This window comes from Lissotriton helveticus, chromosome 7 (assembly GCF_964261635.1).
Source record: "Lissotriton helveticus chromosome 7, aLisHel1.1, whole genome shotgun sequence".
Lineage (NCBI taxonomy): Eukaryota > Metazoa > Chordata > Amphibia > Caudata > Salamandridae > Lissotriton > Lissotriton helveticus.
In genome coordinates, this window is record NC_136068.1 from 842,954,073 (window position 1) to 842,968,643 (window position 14,571).

General features: G+C 44.1%; 1 protein-coding gene across 1 annotated transcript in view; it reads left to right on the forward strand.

Moving 5' to 3' along the window:
• Positions 1 to 14,078, forward strand: part of HSPA9 (heat shock protein family A (Hsp70) member 9) — a 360,992-nt gene extending 346,914 nt beyond the window's left edge. The window contains exons 16-17 of the mRNA XM_078653348.1: positions 1,475 to 1,615; positions 13,320 to 14,078. Coding sequence (XP_078509474.1) covers positions 1,475 to 1,615; positions 13,320 to 13,409 — 231 coding nt within the window. The 3' untranslated portion in view covers positions 13,410 to 14,078. The remainder of the gene's footprint in view (positions 1 to 1,474; positions 1,616 to 13,319) is intronic.
• Positions 14,079 to 14,571: the final 493 nt, after the last annotated feature.

The window sequence follows — 14,571 nt, forward strand, 5'->3', positions numbered from 1 at the left end:
CGCCCTTTTATACCTGCAAATGGCCCAAGACCCCCTGACCCTGCTCTCGATCAAGAGGTTTCTTGATGGGGGAAGAATGAATTGTAATGAATGTCCCGGTACCTTTCTCTTTATAGTTTCCCTTTCTTTATTTTCTTTTTCTTTCATCCGTATTTTTAGTGTTTTAAACTGTACTTTTATGGTGTTTTGTATAATATCGAATAAAGTGATGATGATGACTTAATTCAACTATAACTTTTTTTTAGTTTAAAATGTTTCCTTTAAACAGCCTTTTTTACCTAACTAGAATGTTACTTTAACCCAGTTATACTCAAAGGAGGGCCCCAGGACTGCATGCGCCCCCCTGGTCTACAGTAGCACTGGGCTACTAACAAGACACTAACATTAAAAATATGTTAAATAAACAGAGAAGCATCTATTTAAAGTTTAATTGCAGTGAAAGAAAGGAAGTAATTAGGGTGTCCTGCACCTCTTGACCTTCGTAACCTGCAGAACGGTCTCAACTTAGTGCATTAGATTCTATAAGTGCATTGAAGTATTTTTTTAAGAAGTTAGTTTTCTAACATCAATGTAGAACCATCAATATTCGCGCTTCCCTACCCTGTCAAGAATGCCAAAGATGATCTAAGAGACAAATCAGTTATGTGCACTCGAAGTGGTCGGGGTTGCTATCCTACATGAACAACATTATAGCTTATTGAATTAAACAATTATGTTTTTGTACAGGGCACATCCTAAAGTTATGTATTCTGACTTCCTCTTATTTGTGATGATGAAGAAAAAGGAGGGAAAGTGAAATAAAACAATTGCCTAGCATTGTTCGATTTGTTATAGTGGGGAAGCCGGGATTGACCCAGTTCCATATTGTAAAATTCAATTTAGGCACTAGATGTAGCTGCTTTGCTTCCCCTACACCCACCTTAACTGCCCTACAAACTACTGAATGGATTTACATCAAATCACAAAAAAGCAAGCTTTCTGGGTAAGGATCTAGGTATCTGGCAAATTTGGTGCAATTCAGTTCAGCTGTTTTGGCTATAGCGGTGTCTAAAATTTCGTATGGCAATTGCATGGGGAAATTGCTTTTTTGGATCTGTTTTTCTTTGCTCCTACTTGACAGTTCACCCCATAACTTACAAAGAAGGAACTGAGATGATTACATTTTTATTATATATAATCTCAATGGTTGTTGACAACTGGCAATCTTCCTGCATGTGAATCTATGAAAGATAGCAAAGCTAGTGATCTCTAGTTGTAGGTAAGTACCTTTCTGAATAACAACTTAGAGCGCCATCTAGGTTACTAGAATGCTGACCTTAAACACCGTAGAATGAAATAAAAAAAACTTTGAATGCCGTAGAATCAACCTCAAGCAAACTTGTCAACTATTTCAACTTTTATATTTAAAAAAAAATAAGGTTTGTTCTGTAATTGAGTTCATTGTGATAATTAATGTCTGTGATGGCTTCCACAGTGCAACAAACTGAAGGAGGAGATTACTAAAATGAGAGACCTCTTATCTCGTAAAGACACAGAAACTGGTGAAACGATCAAGCAAGCTGCATCCAGCCTTCAGCAGGCATCACTGAAACTTTTCGAAATGGCTTACAAAAAGGTATGGTCCCTCAATGGCACAGCAAATGGCCTTGTTCTATAATAGTGTAACTGCAACAAATGGCCTTGTTCTATATTAGACCTGGTAGATTTGAAATGGAGAATGACAGTATTTGATGACAATGAATTTGCACACACGTCTTTACATTTTAACTGAATGTATTTTAACAGTCTACTGAAACTTGCATTCAGGGTATGTTAATAGCAGGCAGAGGAAGCTAATCTGTGCAAAAATAGTATTACAAATGTGTTGCTTGTGGACCTATTTGTGGCAACACGCGGCAATCTTAGAACAACAGTACACTATCTTTTGAAATAAAAGGACTGAATGCCAGAGTAATGTTGCAGTCCTGGAAATTTTCAAATTGACCATGTGGTTTAAATCTACGCTTTCTCTACCCTTTAAAATATGGTAGTCGTTGCAGTAACCTGTTAGCCGTTAATGGTCTCACCTAATCATACTAGCAAACATTACTATATAATGCACTAAAGATACTGTTAAGGAAAGGACTTTAATATTAATGCATTTTATTTAGTCCAACCCATGGTCGGTCTCGACCACTCAAATGAAAATCCCATGCAATAGATCTGAACAGGGTAAGACAAGGTTCTTATATATTTTCTTCTGAAGACCACCTTTAGGCTTTTTCAGAAATACTACAAGGACTCTTGATGCATGCAGTCTCACCCACTACTTTAATGTTGACATGATTTAATAAGAACAGTGGTATTGACAGCTGTAGGAAACTAGTGCCACTGGTGCACATCTTTCAAGAGGCGTGACGTGTACATCAATTTGCTCAAATTAATAACTCAAGAGGCTGGATTTCCATTGTCAGCGTATCCCACATCACCTGCAAACGTTTTGATTAGTTGTGTAGGTACTGCAGTGTGTTTTTTGCAAAGTTTAACATCTTAGACTGTAATCAGTGGATGCTAGTATTGGGCCTTGCTAAGATGGAACTGGCAGAGATGTAATTTTCATTCAACTCCTAATCTCTGCCTGGTAATTGTTGTTCCTGGCAGTCACACAAAAAATGCACTCATGTTCATTATGCCTTCCTTTTGTAACGTGGGCTTCACAATTTTCTGGTGAGGTAGTGCAAACTGTGCAATAAGGAACAGACCTCGCATTGTCCCCATGGACATAGACTTCACATCTGTAATGTTCTGGTATAATGTGACTATTTGGTATGTATTTAATGCTGTGTGAGAGTACCTTTATCAACTTGTGGATTGCATAATCATCTAATATTGTGCAATTTTGTATGCATTTCTTATTGTTTTATATTCAAATTCAATAAAGTCAATAAAAAAAGCAGACCTGTTTCCTGGATTATCAACATAAGGTTTCTCTATTCCACTTCACCCATAGGACCAGATGCCAATTTAGTGCGCAGTGCAGGAGGAGACTGTTAACGCATTCGTTTTTAGCCCATTTTCATCACCGGAGAGAGCAGGAAGGTGATAATTGATTGCTCTGCCCTACTATTAGTACTGCCTAGTCCCATAACTAGTAAATTTTTTAATTCTGCTCAGAAAGTCTATTGTATGTTAAGAGGATGGCCTTAAAGGGTGTACATTATTATAGAGACAATTTAGCATCACACTACATTTGCAGGAAATTGCCCAGTAATTTGTATGAACATAATTAATGGTCAGGTCATAACTGTTGTTCATTGCAGATTTAAAATTCTGCAAGGAAGAATGAAATGCAGTATATTCTTACCCACTGTGTTTTTTAAGTCCCCATTAGTTGTTTAGTTAAAAGCCTAATGTTCGAGGCATATGTGCTGTAGATACACATGCTTTTCATTAGTCCGCCTTCTAGTATTGGGCTCAGATGATTACAAATTGTTTTTGTTTCAAGAAGTTTTCTTTCAGTCATGAGACTGTGCAACTCCGCCACCTCTTCTTGGTAATACTGTGGATGGTCATCGACACCATCTTCCGATTGTTATTTTTGTTTTTTTCCGCCGACTGGTTTGGATGTAATCATAATCAAGCATTATTCGGTATATTGAAACATAACCATAAAAGCATTCTACAATAATAATTTATCGTAAATTTTAAATATACATTTTCATATTGTAAATTTTCACAAAAAAGCACATTTCCTCACAAACGTAAGTGAGGCGTATAGTTTACTGTTTGCAAGTCTTTACAGTATGCACTAAAATTCGACAGGGAGGTCATACATTTATCCATACAAAATAGTAAAAAACCTCAAAAAGCATCTTATTATCATTAAAAACGTTGTCGTAATATTAAAGTGTATATGTTAAAATGGAATCTATTCAATTTCATAAAACAACATTTCCAAATATGTAAGTTCCTTTCTCCGTTTTAATAGCCATCTGAGTAAAAAGGATAACCGGATTACATATCTATGCTTTTTCCAGATTACAAACATGATAAAAGGCAGATTTGTAAGAATACAACTTAGTAATAAGAAGTGGTCGTACAATTAGTATTCTAATGTCCCTATAAAAATTACAAAAAAGTATAAAAGGCAAAGTACTCTGGGAGTTTTGACCATCGCACGGGCACCTGGGTAAGTTAGAGCTCCACTTACCCATCTCAGGGAAAGCTACTTGATAGTGGAGCGTACTCAACCTTAATCTTGTTAGATCAAATTTATGTTGTACATTTCTTATAAAAATAAGATACAGTTGTGTGTCCAAAAAGATCGGTCCTTCACCATAAGATCTGACGCCTAGTTTTGTGCTGAGTTCAGCTACCCTCGTTTCTCTAGATTTCAGGATTCCCCTCTTTACTATAAATCTGGATTCTCTCAGGATCTTTAAAATTAGTTACCATGTTGCACTCAGTTAAGTCTATAGATATGGGGGTGTGGCTTGGCAGGCCAACATGGCAGACGTGAGCGGAGCATGCTCTGTCCAGCCTCACATTGATCCTTAACTTATCCTACCTCTTCGGCATTCAACTTGGTCCCTGGGCTGTCCCGCTAACGTCGCCCGCTGCGGACTACCCCTGGTGCCGGTTTTTGGAGCCGCCGGAGGTTCGCAGGCAGAGGTGTGGGGATTGGCGGCCTGCGTACGATTCGGCCGTATCCAGGGCCCCGGCGTCGCCTGGATTTTTTTGCCGCGTTGACCAGATGTGGCCACTGAGGGGGTGCGCCTTGCGCCGGCGGCTAAGTGGGGCTCGGCTGAGGCTTGCGGTGCGGGGCTTGCTATGCAACATTGGTGGTCCCTCAGTCCCCAGCTGGGGGAGCGGCAACTATTGGTGGCCTGCTCGGGTCGCAGTATTGAGTGGTGGAGGCATCAGGAGTGCGGGACGTGGCGGGCTGGCCGCCATCTTGGTACCCAACTACAACCTGAGTAGCTCCTGGTGGAGAGGGGGCCTCCAGGGACAGCCGGAGTTTCTACCAATAAGGCGCCCAATACGCGAGTACCGCTGCTCTGCCTGATAGGGTGGCCCGGCTACGGCCGGCGCCTCCCGCTCCTTTATCTCTCCCCCCCCCCCCCCCCCCTCTAAGGGTTTGAGCATTTTGGGGGTTCGTGGTCTTGTCGGGCCACAAGGGGGTAATTAGGTGTAAGCGGCTTTGAATGAGGGAAGACCCTGTGTGTTGGTCAAGTCAGAGCAACCCACTGTGCTCCTTATCCCAGCCCCCACAGGGCCGGTCAGCCGACGGGCGGTCTGGGGGGGCGGCCTGCCTCCACCTAGACTACGCCGGGTGTGGGACCCAAACCTCCATCTGAACAGCTACATATTCACCTCCTGGAGGTTTTCCGGCCGGGGTCAGTGGCAGTGCCTGGGCCACTATGACCAGAGACAAGCCCTGCGGTGGCTCTACTAAATGGAGTACCATGGATAATTTCACCTGCCAGGGGGGCTCTGGCGGCGATGCCCGGGGGGACTCCCAATGCTATACCAGATAATGTTGACCTCATGGCTGCCATTACACAATCCAGAGATGCATTGGAAGCCAAAATCGGGGCGGTTGGCTCTGACGTAATGCTCCTACGCCAGGACCTGAGGTACCCCGCATTACAGAGACAAGAATCTCGGCCGTGGAAGATGTGGTCGCCACATTGCAGCAGAAAGTATCGTCATTAGAGACCACCCAACGGGGCCTGGCATTGAGAGTGGAATATGCGGAGGGGAGGGCACGACGCAACAACCTGTGCTTTGTTGGTTTTCAAGGACTGCAAAAAGGGGAATATGGAGCGATTTTTTTTTTTTTGTATTTTTTTTTTATTTATTTATTTTTTTTTTTTTTGGGACTGGCTCGTGGGTTGGCTCCCCGCTGGGGACATCTCGACTTGCATTATGGAGGAACGTGCACACAGGGCTCTGATGCAGAACACCCCCAGCCCGGGTGCCCGTCCGCGGACTGTCATCGCCAAGCTCCTCTATTACCACGACAGACACCATCCTGAAACAAGCCCGGGCTAAGGAACCATTGCTGTTCAATAACGCGCGCATCTCAATTTTCCGAACTACACTAAGCTAGCCCAGCAGCGGCAGTCGTTCCTAGCCGCCAAGGCCTGCCTCCGTGACTTCAAGCTCCCTTATGCTCTGCTTTATCCGGCCAGGCTGCGTGTAGTATATCTGTCCTGCACTCACTTCTTTGACCTCAGACATCTGGTCCTACTATGTTGCATCGCATCTACTGGTGGTATGGAGGCAGGGCAGACCCAGCGTATATCGTGGAGCGGCGCTGTATGGAGGACCACTCCCTACACACTATTCTTTACTCTGCTCCTTTGAGGCATCTCCTTCTGTCACGCAGATTATGTTTCAGATTTGGAAGCAGGCATTGTGGAGGATGGGCTGGTGGAATAGATTGACTAGGGAGACCCCATTATGACATAACTGCCGTTTTCCACAGTTGCAGAGTCCCTCTGGGTTTTGCGTTTGGGATAACATCGGGATATGTACTCTGGGGGACGTTATGCGTGGCACGGTGTTGAAATCCTTTCAGGATATCCAGACAACTTTTCAGATGCCAAAGACTCAGTTTGTAAATATTTACAATTTCGGCATGCCATTGCTCCCAGCTTGAAGGGTCTGGACTCGCTGCCGGAGTTAAGACCGGTAGAGGCTAAAGTTTTTATGGGGGACCTCCTAGACCACAAAATCTATCAGTCTCTGGTTATGCACTGTTCCCCCCTCGCTGCAGCGTCTGAGGGAAGCCTGGGAGGGTGATGTGGGCCAGATGGAAGAAGAGGACTGGACAGAAGCTTTAGCTTCCCCACGTGGGGCGGTGATTACAGTGCGACTGCGGCTTATCCAATTTAAATACCTCCACCACACTTTATTTTACCAGGGTTAGGCTCTGAAGGGCGGGCTTGGTGGCTTCCCCGGTGACTCCGCTGCGGGCATGAAGAGAGGTCCCTGTTAATACCATATGGCACTGCAAAGCGCTACATGTACTGGCCTGTCTCTCTGAAGTTTTGGGGTGGGAGCTTCCTCACTCACCGAAGCTAGTTCTCCACATGATGGAAGGGATCGGGGCAACATCTTGTGCTCCTAGGTTTTACCTTAGCGAAGAGAGATATAGCTAGAGCCTGGAAGGCGGTGGTTGCCCCCTCGGTCTCGATTTGGAAAAATGGTCTGGACTTAAGTATTAGGCCTCGAGCTCCCCATTTTTTAGGCTAGAGGGTGCCCTAGGAAGCACTATAAGATTTGGAGGCGCGGGCGGATTATCGAGGCCTGTAGCGGGAGCCGCCACCGGGGGGCCAGGGTCGTGACCCAGAGTAACCTGTTGGCTTGTTCCAGAATATGGAGATGATGGCCCTTAATATCGTACAACAATTATAATACACTGACTATTGGTGTGCAACAAGGGTTTGAATCTACCCCTTGCAGACCAGCATATATCATTAGTAACAAGATCTCGCACCACTGGCAGTGGATGCGTAATCTTATTTGACCCCATCCGACTCTCCCGATTATTTCCCAATAAGGTATTGTTTATACAGCCCCCAGAAACTCCTCTGGCGACTTTGGGTGGGTGGCAATAATTAACTATACAACCAGGACTGTGTATTGCAATACAACATATCTTTTGTCGAATCTGTTAACGTTGGAACTGGCCCAGGAGCCCATCACATAACTTTTCTACGCTTAGCAAGGAGTAATCCCATTGCCATCCATCTTCTAATATCTTTCTGCAGCGCCCCGGTATACTCCAGCAGGGTTTTGGTCTGAGCAAGAGACCTGTGATTTAATTTAACACCGTAAAGATTTAGGACCAGAAATCCGCAATCCTAGGACAGAGCCTGTAAAAAATAAGAAATAAACGAAAAAAACCGCTGGGTCCTCCCTGCACCGCCTGCGTCCCTCTATCCGTACCGAAATAGTCTCTCCGGATATAATGCACCTTGTTGAGAGGGGAGTGTTACGTATTTGGTGCACACATAGTCAATAAATAAGACGCCAATGTAGAAAAATAACTTAGATTTTTATATTAATTTAGACACCAAGATGTATGAGATTAGGTAAGTAATTTGAAGTTGCAGATCTTCAGGAACACATATATCAGATTTGAGGCATAAGCCTCAAACACGGTAATGTTATCCTGTGGGAGAAACATACACTTTATAGGGGTATTTAAAAGCGAGATACAGTGTTCTTCTGGACTTAAGGTAGGTAGTGGCCAAGGCCCTTAGAACCACCAGTAGTTTGTTTACCTGCCCTGGTGTGTCTGGGTACAGAGATGCTGGTCGCTAGGGTAGCCTCAAACACTACCGCTGAAGTCAATGGGAAAAACATGTAACAGAAAAAGGCTGCAAGTAGGGACTGAGGGACCAGTCTGGCAGAACCCAAAGCGGGGCTCGGTTCTTGAAGGCCTCTGGAGCAAAGGTGCACAGACTGTAGACTCGTGACTCTAGCTTTGAGGCATCGGGTGCCGAGTTGTATTGTCCGGCGAGTTGCTTGCGTTGGAGGATCTCACTTTTTATTTTTTATTTTATTTGTCCTCATATGATCTCCAGGTGAACCCAAAAAAAGAGGATCTCACTTTTTGGGTTCACCTGGAGATGGGGACAAAACAGGACAGCAGGGCCACTCAAGACCTCTGGTGCCGACATCCCACTTCGGCAGGTTAGTCTTGGCGGTGTTATTGTACTGGCTGGATACTAAACCAGCCTTGGCTGCTGCAAGCGCTTTGGTACTCCTGGTATTGATGCAGGGTGGCTTATGGGAGTCCTGGTGTCTCCCAACTTGGTGGACAAATGGGTCTAACTTTCTGGAGCATGGAGACTTCCTCCTGGGATGCTGCTTATTCAGCAGATCAATGTACCATGGTCAATGCCTGCAGGGAAGTGACTCCTCCACTTCAAGGGAGATGCTGCCTATTTGGCGAAGTGCTGGCAGCTCTCTGGGACTTTTGGAGGATGCACAGCTGCAGGACACCGGGTCGTTGAAATTGTCGGGACAGGAGCAGGCAGACAGGGTTTTTGCGCCAAGTCCACAGCTAGTCCACAGTTGTTGCGTTATTAGGTTCTTTGTTGTCCTTTAGTCAGGTGAATCGGAGTTTCCCGTGTCAGGGGGGCACCAAATATTGAATTTAAGCGTGTTACGGGTAGGAACTAATGGGCTACTTACCCTTGGGGGTCACTACAGCCCCTATAGGACCACTTCCTGCTGGTAGTCTGCATAACCCAGTTCCAGAGTTCCCAATTCTACCAAAAAGATGGTTGAATCCTTCTTAAGTGGAGCACATGAGGCAACCAATTTTGGAGTGTAACTAGCCTGGTGGTGCTACACGCCTACTGCATTACTAATTTCCAGTCAGTCCTGGTGCCAAATGGGCATCAGGGCAGGGGTTGCATCTCCCAAGTCTGGGGGAAGCCAGGGTCGAATATTAAAGGCGTTTGGTGCTTTGGAACCCCTGCTCTTGATATGCTAAATAACTAGATATTCTGCTGGATGAAGTGTGAACACCTTCCTCTTGGGCAGGCATTGTTTCTGGCTTCAGAGAATGTGGGCTCTAACCTGCAGGGGGTCAGAAACATGTTTGTGATGGCAGGCTGGATGAGACCAGTCAGCCAGCATACTAGATAGTGGTAGGTTTTTCAAGGGGCACCTCTGGGGTGCCCTCTGGATGCATGTCTTAATTAATCTTGTACTGGCAACAGTACAGTTTTTTAAGACAAGGTGTTTGATACGAAGGTTTCAGTAAAACCATCATGTAGCTAGGGAACTTGTAAAGTGTACAGTACACATACTTGGCTTCCCTGTCCGATTGTACCATCTAGTAATTGGACTAGACAGCACAGGGGCATATCTGTTCATGCAGATATTCCCTCACATGTAATATAATGCACCCACCCTGTCTGAGGGCTACAAGGCCTGCTGTAGGGGTGACTTGGATATATTCAATGCAGTGACTTTTGCAAGGCTCTGTACCATGCCGTGTTTTCACTCATGGTTTGCACCATCACACCCAGTCTGCAATAGCAAACTGCATGCAATTTCTATGGAGGTCCTTTAGAGTGGCATAATACATGCTGCAGCCCTTAGGGCCTTTTCTGGTTCCCATGCCCTTTATACCAGGGGTACCACTTACTAGGTGCTTAAAATGGTGTCAAAGTGTGTGCCAGTTGTGTTACAATTAGACCATTGTACCTTGTTTTAGAGTAAGAGCACTGCCATTGGGGCCTGGTTAACAGGGGCCCAGTGCTCATCAGTCAAAAAACGTCTGTGTCAATGGCAAAAAGTGGAAATTATCTTGACAAAAAAGGGGTACTTTTCTACAGCGGGCTTCTTTGCAGCAAAGAAGGGCAAGGTAGTGCTGAAAAAATAATCTGACTGATATTCCTCTGCATAAGTCTGATATGCACTAGCTAAGGAGAAGCTATCCGAAGAATTGAGGGCTTATCCCATTTGAGCCAAGGATGCCACTACTGCACTAGCATGCAGAGTGCCAGTCCTGGATATCTGTCATGCTATGTAGGCATCAGTTGACACATTCAAAGAGAATTACTGCCTTGATAGCCAGGACTGTCAGGATGGGTATTTTGCCTATTCGGTCCTTCAGGGTGTTTTTTGGTTTGAACAATTCTACAGACCAACTACTGGTGGTTACTGCTTTACCAAATCACACTTTAAGTAATAAGATGTATCCATCAAAAAAACAAGTTACTTGCCATTGGTAATGCTCTATCTGGTGTATACTCTCTAACTGTAGATTTCTCACTGACCCGCCCACCTTCATGCTTGGTGAAATGTACTCTATTGCCATGTAAAAAGGTCTTGTGAAGCCAATTTGCTGATGGGCTCTGTGTCGGACAGCGCTGGGAAGCCTTAGGAAGCCATATTCGTCAGTGTGCCTGGGTAGTGCTTAAAAGCCCCACCACTCGTCACTTCCGGAGCAGAATCGCATCTGTATGTAGCTTCACGACACAATCTACCGACCCCAAGAGTACTGTTATGTTAAGGGATTTGTAAAGAACCTGGTTACTCCAAGGAGTGTCTCTGCGCTGGAGATTCGGCACGAAGATTGAATGTTGGTTAAGTCAAGTTCATCTGAGGGGCCAGCAAGTCCTACATTCTTTGCCTAAATAGCCAGGTCTTGAGATATTTCTGGGACTTCACTCACTTCTGACGATTCTAGTCTCTGGTCCTATGGCATTGAATTCCAGAGTTTGTCTGCCAGGGATCCAAAAGAACTGCCCTCCTAGCACGTTCTGTTCACTTAGGGATCACTGTCAGAACCGCCCCACAAGACCTGAGGTGTCTGGAGGGGAGTATAGGCTTGAATCAGAGGATGCAGATATCTTTCGCCCCTCCGGTTCAGTATCCTATGATCAAAACAGTGTGTTTTAAAAGAGGCTCTGTACTTAATGGGGAGCCAATGAAATTCAGCAAGACCCGGGCTTATTGCGGACTGTTTTGGGGGGTTTTAGTAGCAGCAGGGCCGCAGCACATTGTACTCTTTGAAGCATCCCCAACCTGCATTTGGAGACCCCCAGATAGAGTTGCAGTAGTCTAGCCGAGACACCAACAGAGCTTGTATTACCTTCTTTTTAGCTGAATTCGGTTGGAGCCCTAGAATCTTCTGTAGCCGCATTAGCACTCCGAAACAGGTGCTAACCGTGGCCTTGATCTGACTCTCAAAAGATAGCAAAGCACCAAAGGTGATGCCCAGATTTTTAAGTACAGGGATCGGATTTCTGCTTTTGTCTTTTAGGATCCAGTCTGAATATTCACAAGGGGAGAAATCTGAAGTTGGGTAAAGTGTCCATAAGAAAGAGTGTTACTGAAGGTAAGTAACTTGTTTGTTAGTCAAGTTCTTCTAAGGGTTAAGTATCCATGGAACCATAGGCATCCAACAGAGTTGCTGGGCTAACCAGGAAGTGATTCTTTGAGGTTAATTTCTGAGTGCTACTAGAAATGCTGAGCTCTCCATAATCACTAAGGCTAATGCAGTAGTTGTAAATGGTTCTTATGTCAGGGTTACCACTCCCTCCAGCCAGCTTACCCATGCTGGGAATGTGAAGACTGGAAGTTTCCTGCTTCTTTTGGGGCAAAATACAGGTGATACAGCCTCCCCGCGCGGATGGAGGTGCCAGGAATATTATGTTCACCTTTTTGCCAACAGGTGTGGGAGAAAACGACAGTCTACTGAAACCCTGCCTGGGTGCCATGACCGCGAACACTGCCTGAAGTCATTTGTAAGTCACCCCTCTAGCAGGCTTCACAGCACGAAGACAGGGTGGACTATACCACAGGTATGGGCATAATCTGCATGAGAAAATATCCCACTACAATATTGGGGTTAATTTCCTAATATTGTAAGTACCCGTGAATCCATAAAGCATACATGGGCTGGAAACTAGACAACTCTAGTTCCACAGCACTAAGATGACTTCACTGAACACAGGAGTGTTTGTTACCAAACTGCTACTACTCAATAAATCCACACTGATGCCAGTGTGGGATTTATTGTAGCATGTACCCAGAGGGCACCTATGAGGTTCCCTCTAAAAACCTGCCAACCCTGGTGTGGTCTCTGACCGGCTGTAGGTAGGCAGCCACCACCAGACATGTATCTGGACCCTTTGGTAGGGAGCCCCTATTCTCTGGGACCAGAAACAATGCACATCCTGGGCCGAGGTGTCAGACCTCCTACCCCAGGATTGCCAGTGCTTGAAGAGGGGAGCTTCAAAGACCTGACACCTTTTTACAGCAACCCCTAGCCTCTGCTGGTAATAGCAGATGACAGCCCCATTTTAGAAGGTACAACTTAAGAAGAATAGGTGGTGAGCCCACCTCTGCCAACTCCACCCCGAAGGTGGGGGAGGTGAAGCACATCTTTCAGTTCCCACCATCTTGCAGATGTGGAGACCCCTCCAATCAGGGCTAAGTATATGCCACCTCCCACAGGAGGGTGACAGAGGGTATCCAAAGCAAGAAATCTGTGGCTAAATTGAGCATCCTCCAGAAAGAATATTTCCAAAGGTAAATAACTTGTTCTACTGTTGTATAGGGCAGGGCCAGAGTTTGGGTGCTACGCCAGCCTTCTATTAACCCCTCCTTTCATATAACATTTGTTGTGCATGCTCAATCAAGGTATCCGAGCCCCCATCAGGATGGAACAAGTGTTTGTTTCGAAGTCGGGGTTCCCATGTGGCAGACTGGTTTCAGCATTCCAACAATATATGATGTCCACTTGTCACTGCATTTCACTAGTTGTGTTCTTATTATTCATGTATTTAATTTGCATTTGGCAGATGGCATCTGAGAGGGAGAGTTCTGGAAGCGGAGATCATGGTTCCACGAATGCAGAACAGACTGAAGATAAGAAAGAAGGAAAACAGTAGACATGCCTTTAACCTTGAGCAGGCATTTTGAAAAATCTATTGCTTGGGACCAAAATGTGCAGAGAAGAGCCATCCCGAGCAGAAATGCGCAAAATTCAGTCTTACTGTGTTTTTGCAGTATTACATATATAAATATATAAATATACATTTTTATGTATTAGTGTCAATTCTGTTTTAAATAATTTTTCATTTGAAAGTTGCTAATTCATGCCAAGTGTGAAATTTATCTGATGCTCTATTTCTTAAACATCCAGTTACTTAGGGTTTTCCACCAGAATCTTAGATTCTGATGTCTAATAACTTTGTATATTTTTGGGAGAGTGGGCCATGTGAAATGTGTGTACAAAGTTCGAAATGTACAAAAAATATTAGTCACAATCAAATGTGAATTGATTATAAGAACATAGTGCGCAGCATGTTTACATGGTCATTTTATGTAACCGATTCATCCATTTATGGAGTTAGGATGAAGAAAAAAGTATGAGCATTTTGTGTATCTGAATTGTCATTCTTTATATGCAAAAGCATTTCTGAGGGCAGGTTAGTTAAGGAGTGACAATTTTTGCACCTATGTTCTTGTGGTTTTTTTTTTTTTGCCCAACATATGTTTTCTGCTCCACCAGACTTGTTCTATTCTGAAATAACGTGACTAATAAATTATTTGATCCATTCTGTTTTATAAAGGCATGTTTTTCCTTAAATTGTAATTCTTTCCAGCAGCATTTGTGGAATAACCACAAACTCTAAAACCGAAATCAAACCTATACATTTCTAATTTGTTTGAAGTGGACTGGATAATGCTAGTTGGTATTAATTACTTTTTATTTCAACTAATGGTAAGAATGAAGACTATGTGCCCTACCTAAAATGTCAGTATATCTGAGGGAATTATGCAGCCCACAGCAAGGTCAAACCTAATATGGAAAAGCACACATCCCACAAGGAATTAAACTAAAGTCAAAATTAGACTTGTCATTGCTTCAGAAATATTCTTTGTCCTGGGGGAAGCTCATGAGTGTTAACTGTTGGGCTATATGTAGGCAAGCAGAATTTTTTTTGAATGATTTATTTGCTTTCATTTATGCTGGAATTTGGGTGTGCTGCTTTAGTTTAAGGTTAAAAAAGAAAACCAATGGCTACAAATGATAAAATTAGGTGCCAT